This window comes from Myotis davidii, unplaced genomic scaffold (genome assembly GCF_000327345.1).
Source record: "Myotis davidii unplaced genomic scaffold, ASM32734v1 scaffold1323, whole genome shotgun sequence".
Taxonomy (NCBI): domain Eukaryota; kingdom Metazoa; phylum Chordata; class Mammalia; order Chiroptera; family Vespertilionidae; genus Myotis; species Myotis davidii.
The window spans coordinates 261,233-280,234 of record NW_006294585.1 but is presented as its reverse complement, the minus strand read 5'-3'; the positions used below and the strand labels follow the sequence as shown (position 1 = coordinate 280,234).

Below are 19,002 nucleotides of genomic sequence, written 5' to 3'. Positions count from 1 at the left end.
GGGCAGTGCGGGGGTAGGTGGAAGTGTCCCAGCTAAGAGGGGAACGGGAAGGGCGGGACCAGGACGGAGGTCATGGGGAGGCCCCCGTGTTGCACTTGACGTGTTACAGAGTATTCCCATAAATGGCTGGAAGCATGCGCTAAGCTCAGAGAGAAAATTCAGAACTGAAAATACAGATTTAAGAGCTACTTAGAGTGGTGGTAAGAACATGAAAGGAAGAACTTAATGTTGTGGATAGAGAGGGCGGGTAAGACACAGACCTTAAAAAATATAGGACAACAGGCCGTAAGAGATAAAGAAGAAAGTGAAATAATTTTCCTTGGACACGTGGAAGGCATGGGAGTGGGTGTGACTGAGCCCTGATGAGCAGTTGGCTGAAGGAGCACAGCCTTTCCTCCTCAACAGGAGGCAGAGATAAGAAATGGGGGTGGGATTCTAAATAAACGGAGGAATTATGGAACACAAGCTGGGCGCACAATGGGAAGGAGGAAGACCAGGCCTTTGCGAAGCTGACTTGGGGAATGTCAGCGGGGATATGGCCGCCTCCTGACCTGGCGATCAGCACCCACCTCTCTGCCACGTGATGGTGGGGGGGTCGATGTTGAGACGGGCGAATCTGCTCATTTCCTCTTCTGTCAGTGCGCTGGGATCCGTCTTATTTATTCCCAGTTTCTAATGACCAAGAACAAAAAGTGCGCTATGTATTAGAAGGAACAGAAAGCAAGGTGTAACCAAATGGTCCCTCTTCCTTTATTTTCTCCATGACTAGGAAAGCCTTTGTAAAATCTGAACTGGAACTCTGAGACAACTGTAGGCGAGGCCAACTCACAGAAATCAGCGCCTGAGACCCAATATCTCCTGTAAGCAGAAGGCAATGATATGTGTAATATACCCTTTAACATGGCAGATCTGAAAACGTAAGGCAGTTGGCAGTACCCAGAGGGCACGCGCTGTTTTGGCCGAAGTTCTGGGCCCCTCTCCCTGGTCACCTTGCTGTGCCCGGAAGGGACAGAAACCGCTGGCTATATGGCTGATGCTCCAGTTCATCTGTTCTTCTTTTCCAATTCAAATACCAATAATTCAAGTAAACTCAATGTCCGTGTTTTCAAAACTAGTTATTTCTAATTCACTGAGAAAGAACCCATTGAAATTATTAATGCATCTGTCCCTACAAAGGAAGCATTCTGAGACAGTGGCTTTTAATGAAGAAGGATAAAGAAGGCATCTGGACAACATACAATCTATGTTGTAGCTGCAGGGGGGGAGGGGTGTTGTGTGTTATTCTCAGCAAACCCAATGTGGTAAGAAGCAAAGGAGTGAATTTTAAAAACCAATTATTACCAGGCAGTGGCTAAAAATTATACCATGAAAGGTAGTGTCTAGGGCAGTGATGGCGAACCTATGACACGCGTGTCAGAGGTGACACGTGAACTCATTTTTTTGGTTGATTTTTCTTTGTTAAATGGCATTTAAATATATAAAATAAATATCAAAAATATGTCTTTGTTTTACTATGGTTGCAAATATCAAAAAATTTCTATATGTGACACGGCACCAGAGTTAAGTTAGGGTTTTTCAAAATGCTGACACGCCGAGCTCAAAAGGTTCGCCATCATTGGTCTAGGGTCTGAAAAAGAGCCAGGGGAAATGAATGTGATCAGTAGGACAAGCAGCAGAGAACCCTAGAAAATAGTAATAAGAATTAAGATTGCTTAGTATCATGTCAACTATAATTGACAAGTAAAAAAACAACAACAAAATAAATACAGAAAAAAAGATTGCTTAGTATTTCGCTACAACAGAAACGGAAATAGATGAATTTTAAAAGGCTGTGTCTCGTTCCCTAGAACTTAAAGACATTTCACAAGAGAGAAGGGCTCCTGCAGATTCTCGTGCTGGCTGACCCGGGCACTCCAGGCCGGCAGAGCAGGCCTCTCATTCATCGAGGAAGATCCTGAGGCCCGATGTCCGCCCTGCCGTTTGGTGTGGGATGCAGGTCCCAGGCTTCCAGTTCTGTGCTCTCTGTAGCGTTTAATGCCCCAGAGAGTGGCTCAAAACCAAATCCCAACCAGGTTCAAACTTTCTGGCTCTGAGCGTTCTTCTGCTTCCTCCTGGATACTTTCCTTTTAAAGAACCGCTCACTGGAAACTTACCTTCAGCCGGGCAAGCTGGATGTTTGAAAACTCTCGAACACCATTCACTGAAGGAACCAGGCGATTGTACAGAGACTACGGACACAAAACAAAAATAAAACGCCACAGGAGTTTAAGGACCAGCCATGAACTTGGACAAGTCACAGGATACAACAAAGTTTATTACATTCATAACCAAACTGTTTAGATTACAGGCCCTATTAAAATTCTTGGCTATGATTAGCGATGTAGCCTTAAACTCTGTCATTTTCATAAATCTGCCTCGATCTGACAGAATGCACATTGCAAAGAGTTTGCATAAATAGATGTTTCTTCATCTACAGCCTTATAACTATCAAATTAATATTTATCTGAGTTTGGTTGCAATAACTCACTAGTAAGCTACTTTAATTGGAGGTAGTCGGGACCCCTATAAAAGTGCCAGAAACGCCTACTTTTACCCATGGCCATGTCTATGAGGAACTAGCACCTGGTGCCCTGTTGCTTCCAGATGTATGGTTTACCTCTCAGATTGCACGCACCTGAAGCCCATCAAGAGGGTGTGACCTTTTTAAAAATTATTTTCCTTTTTTAATTCATTTTAGAGTGAGAGGAAGGGAGAGGGAGGGATAGAAACATCGATGAGAGAGAAACATTGATTGGCTGTCTCCTGCATGTCCTCTACGGGGAGCTAGCCTGCAACTTGGCATGTGCCCTGACCAGGAATCGAACCAGGGACTTCTCGGTGCAGGGACAATGCTCACCCTACTGAGCCACAGCCGCCAGGGCTAACGCTGTTTTCTTAATTGTAAAATAACAGTGACCACAGCCACCTCATGATCACACACCTACTTCGTGCCAGGCCCTGTGCCAGGCAACAGAGAGTGCAACCTGGGAGGCCTCTTCTCCCACAGCCTTTAAGGAGCTTGTGGGCTGGTGCCAATGCGGCTGTGGAGACAGACATTCACGCAGGGGGTTCACAGCTCAGGGAAAATACCAACACAATGTGTGTGCGTGAAGGGCAGCCTGGGCAAGTAAGGAAATATTTGCTAATGCAGGTTTAGAAGAAAAAATATGTTTTTATTGATTTTTAGAGAGAGGAAGGGAGAGGGAGGGATAGAAACATCGATGAGAGAGAAACATTGATTGGCTGTCTCCTGCATGTCCTCTACTGGGGATCGAGCCCACACCCCTGGCATGTGCCCCGATCAGCAACTGAACCTGTGACCTCTTGGTTCATCGGACAAAGCTCAATCACTGAGCCACACAGCCAGACAAGGGGGCCTGATCTTTTTAACGGCACACCTAGGACAGCTGCATGTAACATTAGTCTTAAAAAGCTAATCACTCCAACCCCCTTAGGATAGAGTAGAGATTAGACCTATGGACAGAATGAAGGGAAGTGGCACAACGACCACCTTAAAAACGACATGCTCGTCTCAAAGAATATTTGGCTTAAAAAGTACAACCGACATAACCCTCCCAACAACTTAGCAGTGGTTATAAACTCACTTGAGAATCTGACCAAAGTCTAGAACCTATCCCCCAGAAATAAGAACATGTTTAAATTCACAAAATTTGGACTACAACTTCTGAGAGCTTATAACTTCTTAAGAATCCAGGAGTCCTAGGACAAGATGCCCCGAACAGCCAACGAGAAACCTTTCTCACCTTGTCAGTTTGGGTGTTTTCATGAAAAATCCTTGCGTCGATGGCAGCAGCCAGCAAGTTATTGGCGGCAGTGATGGCGTGAATATCCCCGGTCAAGTGAAGGTTGAACTACACATGAAATGAAAACATCTTTCTACTTGTTTTAAACAACCGTGGCAGTATTCAAGGACTTTCTGAATAAATAAAACATTATGCTAATTACATATCCTTATGATAAGCTGAGCCCATAAAACAGCCTACGTCAGAAAATCAATGTTAGCATTTGACACTTGACAATAAAGGACTCCTGAACAGACTTTCTGTCCCAAATTCTTTCTTTCTCATGATAAAAGTGAAGGGTTCTGATATCTTAAGTGATTGGTTTCCTTATTCTGTTTTCCTTATTTTCATTTTTATGCATTGTTTTGTGTGTCAGAAAATGATAATCGTAACAAATATACTTTGGAAGGAGGCAGGGCATGAAATAAAAAGCAACAACAGAATAACAGGAAATATGATACAAAGTCTGAGAAACAAAAAAATATATCATTCTCACAACTCTATTAATTCTGCTATTTCCTTCTAGTCTTATGTGCATACACAGTCATATGTGTACAATTGGCATACTTATAATTTGCTACCTGCTTTAAAAAACGTTATGTAATAACGTTGTTTATGTACAGTTACAATTTATAAGGGCTGTATAATTGAGAAAAGTACCAAAACTATGCAGTTTCTGGCTTCCAAAAATACATGCAAATAGTTTTTTTTTTTTTTTTTAAATAATTAATTGCCAATAACCAATGTTTCCAGCAGTGCGGTTATGGGGTTAAAGGACTTGGTGGTCTCACCATATTGCTGCTTGAAAGGGTGGAAGTGCCACCCGAAAAACACTACCAGTTACTTCAGAAACAAAGCAACTTTGGGCTAAAAAAAATAAGTTAATTTATTTCAAAAAGTGGTGTTCTGCTTTAAGTTACATTTCTTTCATTTCTTGGAAGATTAACTATTTATATTTTGTATCTAAAGTCTGATTTTGTAACAAAATATGTGATCACTAAAAATATGAAAAATTAAATATGTGCAAATATTTTATAATATTTATAATGTGAAATATTGAGAACATGCCATAATAGTTTATACCTTAGCTTGTAGGCAACACAGGCCTGCTTCCTCTCATCCAGAACCTGAGGCCAGGAGGGTTTGGGGATTCAGAACCTTTTGGAATTTAGAGAAGTGATGTGATGTATGTATAACTTACTTAAAAAAACACCCCAAGCAGGGTGTCGGTCAACATCGGTTCATCAAAAACAGTATTTTTACAGCAAAATATATGAAGGTTTAGACCAACTGCACAGACAAAATCCATAAACAGACCATAACAATCAAGGCTGGGTTTTGGTTTTCAGGGCCTTCAGGATGCTGGAGTTGAGGACTGTGGGCCTGTGTTTATGGGAGCACAGAAAAAAAAGTGGCACACGACACGTGTCCCTTTGAGATCTTACCTCCTCCATGGGGATGACCTGGGCATACCCGCCACCTGCAGCGCCTCCTAAACAACAGAGCGGGCACCGTTGAAAAGGAGTCACCAAGGGCAGCTACACAGATCAACAGAGCCCCACGGACACGGCTCCTCACACCCAACGGGGAAGTCACGTACCCCCAAGATGAAATAACAGCCAGTGGGAAACATGAACCATTTATCAAAGTAGGACAGGAGGGGGGAAAGCTCACACCATGTCCAACTCTGCAATTTAAGACTTTCGTTTTCCTCATTTCAAAAAAGGGTAAAAATAATATTGCGAATGTTATTGCAGCAAACGTGCGGTTTTCTTAATTGATTATATCTTTGGAGCTATGTTTCATTTAAGTGGCACATGCACTGAAGTATCAAAAAACCTGGCTAAAAAAAACCCGTCCGATAAACTCAGACTAACACATTATAAACTTAATTTATCTTAGATGATAATATATAAGATCTGCCATGCTCTTTATCGCTCACAATTGTAAAGCCATTACATTAAAAAGACTAATTTTTCCTAAAACGATAATGATACCTTCCATGACCATATCATTTTATAGTTTATCCTGTTTTTTCTATACTGTCTCATTTGGTCCTCACAATAACCGGGTAAGCCTAGCTTATGACTTTTTACACTTCTACAGCCACAGCTCAGAGAGGTTATAACTGGCTGAAGGTCACACAGTGGTAAGAGGCAGCCATGAATAAAATCTCGGCCTTCTTGCTCCAAATCTAGTGTTCATTCCACTGCATGACATTCTATGAGTTATCAGGACTTAATGAATTACTAGTTATTAATATTTACAAGAGTAATATAAATATAATACTGCTAAAAACTACAGTGCGCCAAGTACAAACGGTAATTAAAGCAATAGATGCTATTGTAAAGTGAGCTGGAGAACAATTTCATGATAAATCAGTGAAGAAAGAGTAGTGAATGGGATGGTGCCAAGTATCAGCCCAACCACGGCCAAAGAGGAATTCCATCACATCTCCGTCCACAGCCAGCTCCAGAGCTGCTCAGGCCCCACACAGCAACTCCGAAAAGGATGAGGCTTGGGCTCCCACGGGAAGGGTCTCTAGCTGCATGAATGGAAAGACCTTTCGCCATGGTTGGGATGATAAAACACCAATACAAATAGCAGATTTTCAAAGTCGCTTGGCAAAGAAGTTTCTGGTGAAACAGAAGACTTCCACTGAAGGTTGGACTCCTGAGCAAGAGCCTGACCACTGTCCATGGAAACCAAGGGGGTCAGCTTCTTGGGCTGGGGCACCACTAAACCCCCCACTACAGTGCCCTCTGCAGGACCAACTAGGGGCGACCTCCACCTACAGAGCATGGAGGAGGGGGTACATGTAGGGATAAAACACACTAGTTGCTCTGGTAAGTTTTAACTCCACATGTGTTGATGATGTTCTTTGTAGACTTTTCTTTAAGAAAATTCCTACCCCCAATTTTGCTCTGAAAAATACGCTAGTTGTTTAAATCAAGTACCTTTAACGCCGAAAGTTGGCCCTTGCGAAGGCTGCCTTAGACAGGCAAAGGAGTTGATGTTCAAGTGTGCGGTCAGTGCTTGCACAAGCCCGATGGTAACTGTACTTTTCCCTTCTCCAAGAGGGGTGGGCGTGATCCTGATTTGGGAGGGGGAGAAAAATAATAGTGAAACTTAATAATATTTCCTAGACATCCTATAAAATAAACTTAAGGTACCAAAGCCAAATCAGTGGAGAGAACATACCATTCTAAAATCAATCCGTTTTCTCGAACCATTATGGTCTACTCATGCCACACAGGCCATGCTTAAGTTAGTCAAGATACAACACAACTTTACCAAGAGACCAAAAAAAAAAAAAAAAAAAGAGAGAGAGAAGTTATTTGGCAGTGGTGCTAATAACATCAATTTCAAGAAGCCACATAGAACCTACATCAAATGGTTTCAAAAGTTAAGCTCATGTTGCTTCTTGCTGATGGGTAACTTGGCATTTGTTCTTTCAGGGCCATTGACTGGGGACATGATGTGGGCACAGGGGCTACCTCAGTGGTCCGTGAGTGAGTGGGGCACGGCTTAACCCCCTGGATTAGAAGGGATCCTATGTTCCCACCCATCCTCCCTTTTTAGAAATCAGTGCCCAGGGTTGTCCCCACCGAGTATGAAAACAAGTGGCAATGGGCGCTCATTGCACTAAGGCGGCTCATCCCTTCTGGACTGATAGCTTTCACAGTGAGAAGTTCTGTGCCCTCAGGAAGAGATATCTGCTCTGTGTAGCCTCCTCTCTCCTGGAGTCAGACACACGGAGCCCCATCCCTCCCCTACAACAGCCCCTCAAATAGTTAAAAAGAGTAAGTCAAAGCTCCTAGGTGCGCTAAGATCACATGTGCACTGGGGAGCGTATTGTTGGCTACAACACCCAACACCAAACATCACATCACACGTTCATACATAACATCACAGTATTACGTGATAGGACAGGCGTGCATTACATTCCCATGTGAGGCTCCATAAACCTGCTCCTTAGCCTATTCTAACCATTGTGATAAGTTTTTAAAACTGTCACTTGGGCTTGCAATATTGTCTTCTATGAGTCAGATGGTGTGAGTCAGGCTGCCTAGGATATTCGACCACAACAAAACTGATGATCGGGTTTTCTGGCTTGCAAAATCTAGTGATGTGACCACGAAGATGTAATACCCTTAGAGACATCATCCCCAACTATCTCAGACCACCAGAGCCATGCAATCAACCATTCATTCAGCAACTATGTATTAAGTACTACTATGTGCCAGGCTCCTAGTCCCTGGGGATACACTGATGTCCAAGCTGGATTCCACCTCACAGAGCTCATGATGAATGAGACACATGGACAGATAAATCAGCAATTACAATGAATGGGAAATAGGGCAGTTAAATTGCATTATGAGAGCCCACAGAAGGAGGATCTAACTAGATTTGGAACATCAGGGAAGGTTTCCTGGAGGAAGTAATATCTAAACTGAGACCTGACAAATGACTAAGTACAGCCAGACACAATTGAGGGTGGGTTTGGGGTGGTTAATATGCTAGGCTCTGTGTTATAGTCATTGGGTTCATCATTTTTAGTCCCATTTGAAAAATGAGGAAATGGAGGCACAGGCATTTAAGGAACTTGCCCAAGGTCACACAATTAGAACTTCGAAATCAAACCCAGTCAGATATTCTTACCTCACAAGGTTATTATTTTTTAAAAATGTATTTTTATTGATTTCAGAAAGGAAGGGAGAGGGAGAGACAGAAACTCCAATGATGAGAGAGAATCACTGATGGGCTGCCTCCTTCATGCCCCACACTGGGGATCGAGCCCACAACTCGGGCATGTGCCCTGACCGGGAATCGAACCATGACCTCCTGGTTCAGAGGTCAACACTCAACCACCAAGCTACATAGGCTTATTATCACATGGTTATTTTTATGGATAGGAATGGGTAAGATCAGCCAGCGAGTGTGAACAGAGTAAGCAAAAAGATAAACCAAGGCAGTGTCGAGTTTGAAGAGGTCTGAAGCCCAGTGAAGACCGAGAAGTAGGTCACGGGATTTAGCATCAAGGAGGTGGCTGGCAGGGAGCGGGTGAGCCAACCTGAGAGGAGCCTGGTGAAGTCCCCCTCAGACTCTCCGCGCCACATGAGGCCTGGTCGACATGGAGACTCAAAGTTAGGAAGGTGTTTATGCTCTGAGTGAACTTTCTGTTTAACTGAGCACTTACTGTTTGCAAAGGGATCGGTGGTTTACTTAAACTTCACACGAAGGATTACATTTTCCGTTCCAAGGATATGCTAACAGAGCTGCTGGAGACAGCCAAGAGCAGACCCGCCCAGAGATGACCTCCTCCAAACTCCAGCTCTCCATCCAACTCTTAATTAGAAACACAGGACTGCTTAGCTTTCTGCCAACGATTACAAGTCAGGAGAATCGGAAAATAGGAAGTATTTATTGGGGGCAATAAAAGGAGAGCGACAATAAAAACTTATGTCACCTCATTGCTGCATATGGCATCAAAATGCGGTTTAACTGTTGTCCCCATGTCCTTCGCTCAGATTCCAAGTTATCAGGTTGACACAGAAAACAAGCACCATGTCAACCTACTTTCTTTCTCTATAGGAGCTAAGGGTTTATGGAGACAGAACTGCGATTTTTCGTTCAGTATTTTCCTCAATTCCCCCAGCTGACTGATCCGCTCCCTCTAATACCCCACACCATTTAGTATGTGTTTATTCTAGAGCTTTCCAGAGGGCATTTTTATAAGCTTCCTGACATGTCTGTCTCACTTGCCAGGCATGAGCTTGCTCAGGGAGGGATTATGCCCATTCTCATCGAATTCCAGTCACCTGTCTAAGGTGCAGATGAGCACAAAACGGTAGACGAAGGAATTTCAACGCTTTTTCTGAGATAAATGTTTACTGTTAACAAAAGTAAAAATTTATTGAAGTGCTCGGTGCCAACTTGGACATGATCTGAAAGAAGTTTACCACTTACTCAAAGATCAAAGACATGGCTTAGGCAGTGGTAAAACTTTGAACTGGTCTCAAAATCTAGAATCTTGCTAAACAGCATTATTACCATTAGCCATGGATCTACCCACAAATTGCCAACTATATGCTCAAACAGCATCTGAATATATATCACTCATCCCAGGCATCCTCCCGATGGGGAAGGGTTTCTACAAGCCTTTTACTACCTAACGATACACTCCGCGGACCATTGGGCTGTTTCATTGCCTGTGACTGAGGTAAAGAGTTCAAAGGTCCTGTCGTGGTTTCTTCTAAATGCCTTAGTTTTATTGCGCAAATAACGCAAATAAAAGGAAAACTCACAGATATTTAAATCCTTATCCAGGGCAGAAAAGCATCATCTCAGAAAGCCAATAAAGGTTATTTTTACACAGACTAAAATAAGGAGTTGAAATAGAAAAAAAAAAAAAAAAAGGAAAAAAGAAAAGAAAAAAATCCAATCCGGTATTTGGCACTCTACAGAAAAAAAAAGTGATGTAAGAGATTTTAACTTTTCTTTAATGTGAAACTCAGTCTCTTCACAGACCGATTTGGGTTTCTCTTTTATCTGCTCTGCCCAAGCAATTCAGAGAAGTTCTAGAAACTTCTGCACAGAAATCAGTAAAGGGACAACGGAGACCGCTCCTGCACACATATCCAATGCCCTACAGCTGCACTCCGAGTCAAGTTCTCAAACAAATTCCTTTTCATTAGTGTAACTGGGAAAATATGTAAAACTCAAGAGCCCCGAAGATTCTTTTGGCATATTTCCCTGAACAATTCCCAATACTTTTCACTTTGTCAGGCAAAGCAAATAAAGTGATGTGTAGGTGTAAATACCATGCGATGTGTAGCTGATGAAATACAGATGATTCTGACAGAGTAAGAAATTCTAAAGTTTGAAGAATAGCTTTTTAAAGCGAATTAATCTGTTCTGCATTTGGGTTATTACTAGTAGAAAAAAATGTTAATCCACTGTTTTATAGTTATCCTGCTGTTGATATATTGAAATCGCATTTACACATAAACTGAAATGTATAATAACAAATATACTGTTATTTTTTAAGTTTATTTAAACATTACGTGGGCGTTTGAACTCTAAAGCATGGGAAAAGCTTTTATGTTACGGTATTCAGACAAAGAGGCAGGACATGAAGTGGTATTTACGGCATGATCTCAATGTGCAAAAAGGACGAATGCATGGACAAAACCCTGGGAGGAAATCTAACCAATTTTAACACTTCTGGGTAATGAGAAATTTTGTTTTCTCCTTCTTTTTCCTCTTCTTTACGTTAAATTCTTATACAATGAGCCAAAATTATTTTCAGAATAAAAAAACCTTTCAGAAAAAGTTTCCATTTAATGGAAAAATTATATTTCTAAAGAAGTGTACAATGGTTTGATCATGTCACTTTCCCATCACTAACTTGATCAAAAGTAAAAATATAGAGGTGATTTTTACTTCAAATGAACTCAATTTAGATTATAAGTAAAATGTCTATGCTTTAAACTAATCTTAAGCACCCCGCTATTAAACGATTAGACAACGAAGGCAGTTTACTCACTTCGGCACCATTTGCTGTGTTGACAGGGGTGGTCTGTTCCTGCTACAGAACACAGCGGGTGTATATTATCAAGCACCTGCATGCCACTCTACAGATGCACTTATATCTCAAAACCCCACCCTGGCAGCTTTTGTTCTTTCCCAACGCGGCTGAAAGGAACAGTTTAATTTTTGTTGCTTCCTGAGGCCCTTTTGTCAGCAGGGAACTTATACCACAATTTCAGAGAAAGAACTCATCTCTTGGGGTCAGAGCTGTACTTGAGAATCCAGGTATAATTTCCGTTCCTACCCACAACACGGCAGCCTGGCTTCCTCAGCTCAACTGCACACAAGGAAGACACAGAGACGGCCCAGGGCAGTGTCCTCCTGGGGGCAGCCCCGGGGGCTGTGACCCCAGCCGGCCAGGCCGGTGGTCATGCTCTGGCGAGTGGCCGGAGGCCAGGCTTTGGCAGAAGGGCTTCCAGTTCGGAACCTGGTAACAACACCGGCAGAGCTTTCACTTTAGAAATATCGATTCTGTATTCCTGGCTAAGAAGGGTCATGCCTACGCTTGTGTTTTCATTTCCAATCTTCAGGCGCCCAAAGCAGATAAACCACGGCCACTCCACATGAGAAAATGCTGCAGACTCTTCCTTCTTTGTAAAACTGAGAACACGTCCTCTGCGTTTTCCTTTAAGTCCTCCTACCCTAAACGGGGGGAGACAGCCAGCAAACCCACCACCAAGATCACCCAAGGCCTGGGAGAAGGAAAGCAAATCCGTGGATAAGACGCTGAATTTGGAAGTCCTCCACACCCGTTTGCTTATTCACTATCAACAAACTTGCATCAAGCATTACGAGCGTAAAGCAAAACCGACTAGATGTGCAATGACAACTCAGGGACCCAGGAGCCCCCCAGGCAGCTGGCTCCTTCACAGCCTGGCCCCAGGGGCCTGCAGACAGACCAGCATCCCTCAGCATGGAGCTCTTCTGCAGTTCAGCTAGGTGACATTGGGGAGGAAGGGGCAGGGAGAGTCCTAGCTTGGAAAGAACCCCATTAGGGTGGGGAGTCCAACTCTAAGTGAGCCGGGCAGCCTGAAGGAGGTTTAAGCCACAGGCACCTGAGATGCTGCAACGAGATATGAATTCCTTTAAACCACAGTGACTATGACAGACCCTGGCTGCCCACTCCTCTTTTAAAACAATAAGAGGAGCTGGAGACAAGGAGGGGTGAGAAGGGGGAAGAGGATGGAGGGAGGAGATATGAAGCAATCACGATACCCTTGGAGAGGTGACATGATGCACGATATCTTGATTTTTTGGTAGTTTTATATTTATTTGTAGTTTTGCAGCACTGAATTCACCTCTAGGGATCTTTCCTAAGGAGATATTGGACCAATGCACAAATATACATGCCCAAGGTTGGTGATTTTTGCAGTTTATAACGGCCAAAAATGGGAAACAATTTAAATGCCCAGCAATAGAGAATTGGCTAAATGAATGATGGGACATCCCTAAGATGTTCTCTGGTCATTTTCCCGCCTCCGCACTTGGAGCAGTAGACACATGATGGACCCTCAGTGGCTGGGCCACAGCAGTGCTTCTCGGTGCCGGGAGGGAAGATGTGGAAAATGGAGCCCACCCTCATCCCAGGCATTTCTACCACCCGCTCCGCCGGGGACCCCCCTTCCCAGCACTTGAAGAATCTGGGCTGTTAAGGGTGCAATGGTATGTGGTCATGAACAACGATAACGCGGCTCCGCAATGACTATGACTGACAGGGCACAGCACACTGTCGAACACTCCGCCACCCCCAGAAGAGCAGCGTCAGTGACCTCATTTATGAGTGACTGTATCGGTGTCAAGATGGTTTCAGATGTTAACAGTTGTTCCCTCTGGGTGCTAGGAGCTGGGATGTCTCACTCTCTTGTTTATACTTTCTGGGATATTTTCACACTGAGTATGCATGATTTTTATAATCAGAAAAAGGAATAAAGCACTAACATCCGCAATTAAATATGTGAAAAGAAAGTTAACTATGAGTCAAGTCCAATGATCAGAAACATCTCTGAGTGTTAAGAGGTTTTTGTGCCTCCAGCTTTGGCCTCTAGATCATTAGCAAGCCCGTGCAATGAAAATTTAAAACAACAGAGGAATTTATATGGTCTCTCTATGTTCCCTCAGGTCACACTGAGTAAATATTTGAAATCCTTTGTTTTCTATCATATTTTTCAGCTAGGGAATGCATTTCTTTTTTTAAGAGGGAAAATAAAAGCAAAAGCTTCTTTTCATAAATACTGTGCATGGCCCAACATTAATTCTGACATGCAAGAAAGACAAATAGTGAGTTTTTATAATTCAAATACATCTATAAGAAATAGTAAAGACATGAATAGGAAAATCTAAGTTGAACACAAAAAATGCCCTGCTTAGTCCGGCCAGTGTGGCTCAGTGGTTGAGCATCAGGCTTATGAACCCAAAGGTCACGGTTTGATTCCGTCAGGGCACGTGCCTGGCCTGCATGCTCAATCCTCAGGAGGCAGGTGGTCAATGATTCTCTCTCATCATTGATATATTTCTTTCCCCTCCTCTCTGAAATCAATAAAGAAATATTTTTAAAAGAATGCTCTGCTCAGTACAAAATATCTTATTTTCAATTGTTATTTTATCCTGAAAAAAAAAAAAAAAGGGAAAAAATCCAAAGTGGAGAGCAAGGGTGATCAAAACACAATATGAAAAACAAAAAAATGAAGTACTGAATTAGCGACTTGTTACACTTTATATTTTGTGGAGACTAATTTCTTGTGCACTGGAAGGAAAAACTCACTGCTCGTCAAAGGAAGGCATGCCAAGTGAAATGGACAAGATAATGTCAAAGGCGAGAACTGGATGGATGTGAGGGGTGTGACGATGGACGTACATGGGGAAGAGAGTTTGGTAAACAGGTCATCTTAGTAAGAGTGGGAAAGTCGTCTTACCCAGCAACTAAGACGTATTTTCCATCCGCTTGATCCTTTAGCCTTTCCAGCAGGGACAAGCAGACTTTGGCTTTGCTTTTGCCATAGATTTCAATTTCATCTGCGAGCAATCCTATCTCCTTGGCAAGGACATCCACAGCTTTAGGCGTCTGTGCTCTTGAAATCTCGATATCACTGTGGGGGAAACACATAAGAGGCAAGAGTCTTCTCAGCTTAGGTGGTCGCTGCTGGAGTGAAAAACGGCCGCACACCACGCCAACAATTAAATCAACGCGAAAGGTTTCGTCGTCCTTTCCCCCAAGCAGCGGTACGCACAACTGCTAACAATTAACGTACGTGAGAAAATGGTGCATCGCTTTAGAAAAACTGGAAAAGATCCTAGAATTCTGCCCGGGTACAAGGAAAACACCTACACCGTAGGAGAGGAGGCTACAGGTCACAATGTGCCCGTTTCAGTGTAAATCTATTATAGAGCACAGTGCTATGGGTCATCGCTGTATCCGTTAACCAGGAACAGATAGGTTACCGCATAGTGCTCTCACTGGGTGAGCCACTCTTCAAAAATGTGCAAATGTGACTTTGTTTTATCTGCGTCCACACTTTCCCTCTCTCTTTCCTATTTCAAGTTCAAAATCATATTTCAAAATATTTCATTAATTACATAACTGTAATGGACCCATGTCCGAAGCTCAAACTCAGGGACAGGAAACTTGGGAGCTCCCGAGTGTCCCTGGGCAAACACTTGCTTCTGTTTTCTCACCCGGCAAGAGGGGAACAGCGCTGCGCATCTCTCGGGAGCGCTGTGAAAACCAGCGTCTGCTGAACTCCTCAGAGAGCGCCCCTGGGGCCCCTAAGCTCGGCCATGTTTTTACTGGGGTTCAGGCCATCCAAATGTCTGGCAGGCCATCAGTTTGAGAGACCCAGCAGGCCGGAGCCAAACTGTGGGAGAGCAGGCATCAGGGACTGAGAAGACAGGAGCCAGTTCCCGGACTGGCCCGGGAGCACTATTTTGGGGCACGACAGTCTGTGTTGGGGGGCAGATCACCCTCTCCCCTGGCAGTGGGTCGCTCCCTGCTCTGGTCTGTTTCTACTGCTAACATCTATTCTCAGCTGCCACAGGACCCCATTCTTCTCCATGACCCCACAGGGGCTGACTCCGGTGCATGAGATAACAGTAAAGCGACCTGCAATGCCCACTTTTCCCAGGGGCAGCTCAGAGAGGGGACAGGGCACCTCAGCAGATGAGGGTTGAGCTCTGTGCCTCCAGCCAGGTTCTCCCACACCCTTAGGTTTCCTCCCCCTCACTGCCATGCTCCTGCTGCATTATTCTTCCCAGGCTACCCCCTTTCTCTTTCCCCACTTTTACTCTCTCTCTCTTTCCTGCCACAATATCCTAAATCGAAGAGCCCTCTCTTGGAAAATGTCCAAGGTTTTCTCTTTTGCCTAGCTAAAGAGTGGTAGTGACATCATTTTGATTTTCTTAGTGATTTATAAACTAGTCAGCCTGCCTTTCTTTCCCCAGTGGCGCTAGAAGTCAAATTCTGTTAAGCAATTAAAGCACTTTCCCCCCCGCAAGGACAATTTATTTTGATGTAAGCAAAGATTGTGGCACAGAATCTGGTGGAGCCCATCTCAAATATTTACTCATTTACTCTTAAAAAGTAAGGTCCTATAACGACATAAGTAACTTGAAAAGTATTTTATGAAACAGATTCCAGAACTACAGGGATAATATTATGAAAAACAACATTCCTTGGGATTTATGTATTAATGAACACAGAAGATGACTAAGATGTTTAGTCTATTTCAGGGGTGGAAGCCTCACCAGCCTGAAACAGGGGTGTAATCGAACGAACCAGTGTTCAGGAACGGCCCTGGGAAACAGGTCAACTCTACAACGCAACTGGTTACCCAGTGAAAACTTAGTCAATAACCGCTGACACTGTTTCCCCAGTGGCGATGGGATCACCTGGGGAAGCGCTGGCATTGTGTGGGCCTCTGATGAAAGGGGCGGGGCGAACTCCCTGAGTGGGGGGCAGCCACAGAGGAAGCGCTCTGAGGCTGGAGAGAGCACTCCTCTGGCTCAGACGTCTTATCTAACTATGCTAACAACGCTGGGACTGTTCTCCAGCTTGTATTTCCAAATTTATAGAGAGTATGCAGCTCACACTTCGTCAAAGCCCACTCCGAAGGAAACATCTGCCAGGGCCAGCCCGGGGCGTCCTGTCGGACAGTGGATCCTCCCACATACGCTGGACACTCCCCACCCGGACAGGTGTTTGGCCGAGTTGACCATTTACCCCCGAGTGGAAACCTACACGGCCCTCAAAACCAGACGACGTATGTTGGGTATTTCCAACATTAAAAGAATATTCCAATTATTACATGACTGTGTTTGGTCAAATCTAAGGCACCATTATTTTATGGACAATTAAGAAAAACCCCCCACAGCCATTTAATTCAGGATATACATTAGTGACAGTAAGGTACATACTGATTTCAGAAATGAAAAAAAAAACCACCATATATTGGAAATGATAGGATAAGGTAAACATGTTCATTATTATTTAATTTAGGAGTACTTAAACGATAGGAAAAAAATAGCATGGCAATTTGACTAGAGAAAATGATCTCCCATTGAGGGCATGACACCACCAGGCATGCCCCCTCAGTGGGTCACTTTGGAGACCTAAGGCACTTTGATGAGCTGACATCAGTATAAACAAATCACCGGGTACCTGGGTACTGGGGAGAGCGGCTGAAGTTTCAAGCAGTGAAGTCTCCAGCGCGTGTACTGCTGTTCACGGAGCCATCTCCTTCCACTGCTAACCATGTTCTTCAGAAGGGACGGGAAGGAAAACATGTTAGAAATGTAAATGCTGACGGGGCAGGTGTGTGAACTGTGAAAACACTGCGCTGGGTGGCATGCCAGGAAATGATTACCAAGTTGCACAACGACTCAAGTGATTATCAGGAATACTTTCATTCTCATGCAATTAAATTTGTAGGTTTTTCTTAAAAAGGAAAATATAAGATATATGTACTATTAAAATAGTTTAAGTGTTCACTAAGGCATCAAGTGCACAGATTAAATTTATAGAGTGGATTCTTCATCTCCATTAGAAGTGGAAAAAAATGAGGAAAACAGGAGAATATATGCACAATCAGGCTGGATGCCTAGCTTCCAAAATTTGCAACAGCACCCTAGCCGGTTTGGCACAGTGGATACAGCATCAGCCTGTGGACTGAAGAGTTCCAGGTTCAATTCCAGTCAAGGGCACGTGCCTGGGTTGCGGGCTCGATCCCCAGTAGGGGGTGTGCAGGAGGCAGCCAATCGATGATTCTCTCTCATCATTGATGTTTCTCTCCCTCTCCCTTCCTCTCTACTATCACTAAAAATATACTTTAAAAAAATTTGCAACATTTCAAGTATAACCCTTCTACAGTTGATATAAGAGTAAGCAAATTATCGAATTATTAAATAGTAACACACACAGAGAAATAAAATTAAAGGACGCAGGTGTGCAAAGTGCTTAATACTCCATCTTTTCACACAGACAAAAAAAAAACCCAGTAAAATATTAGTCACTATTAATCAAAGCTCCAAACTCAAAATTCTACTTTTCCCTCCTGTGGTTGGCACTTGAAAGATTATAAAAAGCAAACACACATGTAAAAATGCTTTAGCTGCGTCGAACACACCTGGATCCGCAGAGCTGCAGCAAGGAGACTCACGTCATTTTCCGCAATGGGGCCACTGAAGGGTACACCCGGAGCGCCAGAGCCAAGCTTCCCTGCGAAACATATTAGGGGAAAAAAGTTCCTCCTACCAGCAACTGTGACTTTGACCCTGTTCATTGATGTGGGTAATATGTACCTCATAGAATTTTGTGAGAACTGCGTGTGATATGGTAGGTACAGTGCTTGGCATATGGTGTGTATGTTTAAACAATACATATAAAATAAAAGCAATTTCACACATTGAATACAAAGTATAAGTAGGGGGACTGAACTTCCACGGGATAAAGCCAGCCAGAGTGTGATGTAAAGGATCAGGCCTTCTCTGATCATTACAAAATTCCCTGTCCTAACAGTGATGTGACCAATTTCCCACCGAAACTGAGACATTTTAGAATATTCATTTGGGGCGTTACCTGGTTTTCCAAATAGAAAGGCACTTATAAGAATTCTACTTTTCCCTCCTGTGGTTGGCACTTGAAAGATTATAAAAAGCAAACACACATGTAAAAATGCTTCAGCTACCCCCTCCCTTAGAGAAGAGACACGTTTCTAATAGCAACTCTTCTGAACTAAGAAATGCTTCCCCTCTTTTTTGGCCACTACACTTTGAAATTATCCATTTTGCTGACAGTCCTTCACAAGAGAGAGCGCCACATACTTCAGGGTAAGTGTTCTGTGATGTCCTATTGTCAGATGTGTTCAGGGTGTTGGAAAATCATGTCCCTAAGGTATGGTTTAAGGATTAGCAACACTTCAGTTTTATAAATCATGTTCAGGCAAAAGCCAAGAGTCTAGAGAATGAGAGAGATTTGTTTTGCTTTGTTTGCATCACTAGAGATCTGATCGGAAGGTCTTGTCCAACCACTACAGAAAAGAATTATGCTTTCCTCATTCTTACCTCTATCCTTAAATGA

At 43.4% G+C, this 19,002-nt stretch overlaps 1 protein-coding gene across 1 annotated transcript in view; it reads right to left on the bottom strand.

The window, feature by feature from the left end:
* MTHFD1L (methylenetetrahydrofolate dehydrogenase (NADP+ dependent) 1-like) overlaps nt 1–19,002 on the bottom strand; it is a 157,557-nt gene that overhangs the window by 109,512 nt on the left and 29,043 nt on the right. Inside the window, exons 9-16 of the mRNA XM_006768722.2 lie at nt 18,050–18,141; nt 17,086–17,183; nt 14,348–14,521; nt 6,800–6,936; nt 5,288–5,334; nt 3,804–3,911; nt 2,154–2,228; nt 570–672 (exon numbers count right to left, since the gene is read on the bottom strand). Coding sequence (XP_006768785.1) covers nt 570–672; nt 2,154–2,228; nt 3,804–3,911; nt 5,288–5,334; nt 6,800–6,936; nt 14,348–14,521; nt 17,086–17,183; nt 18,050–18,141 — 834 coding nt within the window. The remainder of the gene's footprint in view (nt 1–569; nt 673–2,153; nt 2,229–3,803; nt 3,912–5,287; nt 5,335–6,799; nt 6,937–14,347; nt 14,522–17,085; nt 17,184–18,049; nt 18,142–19,002) is intronic.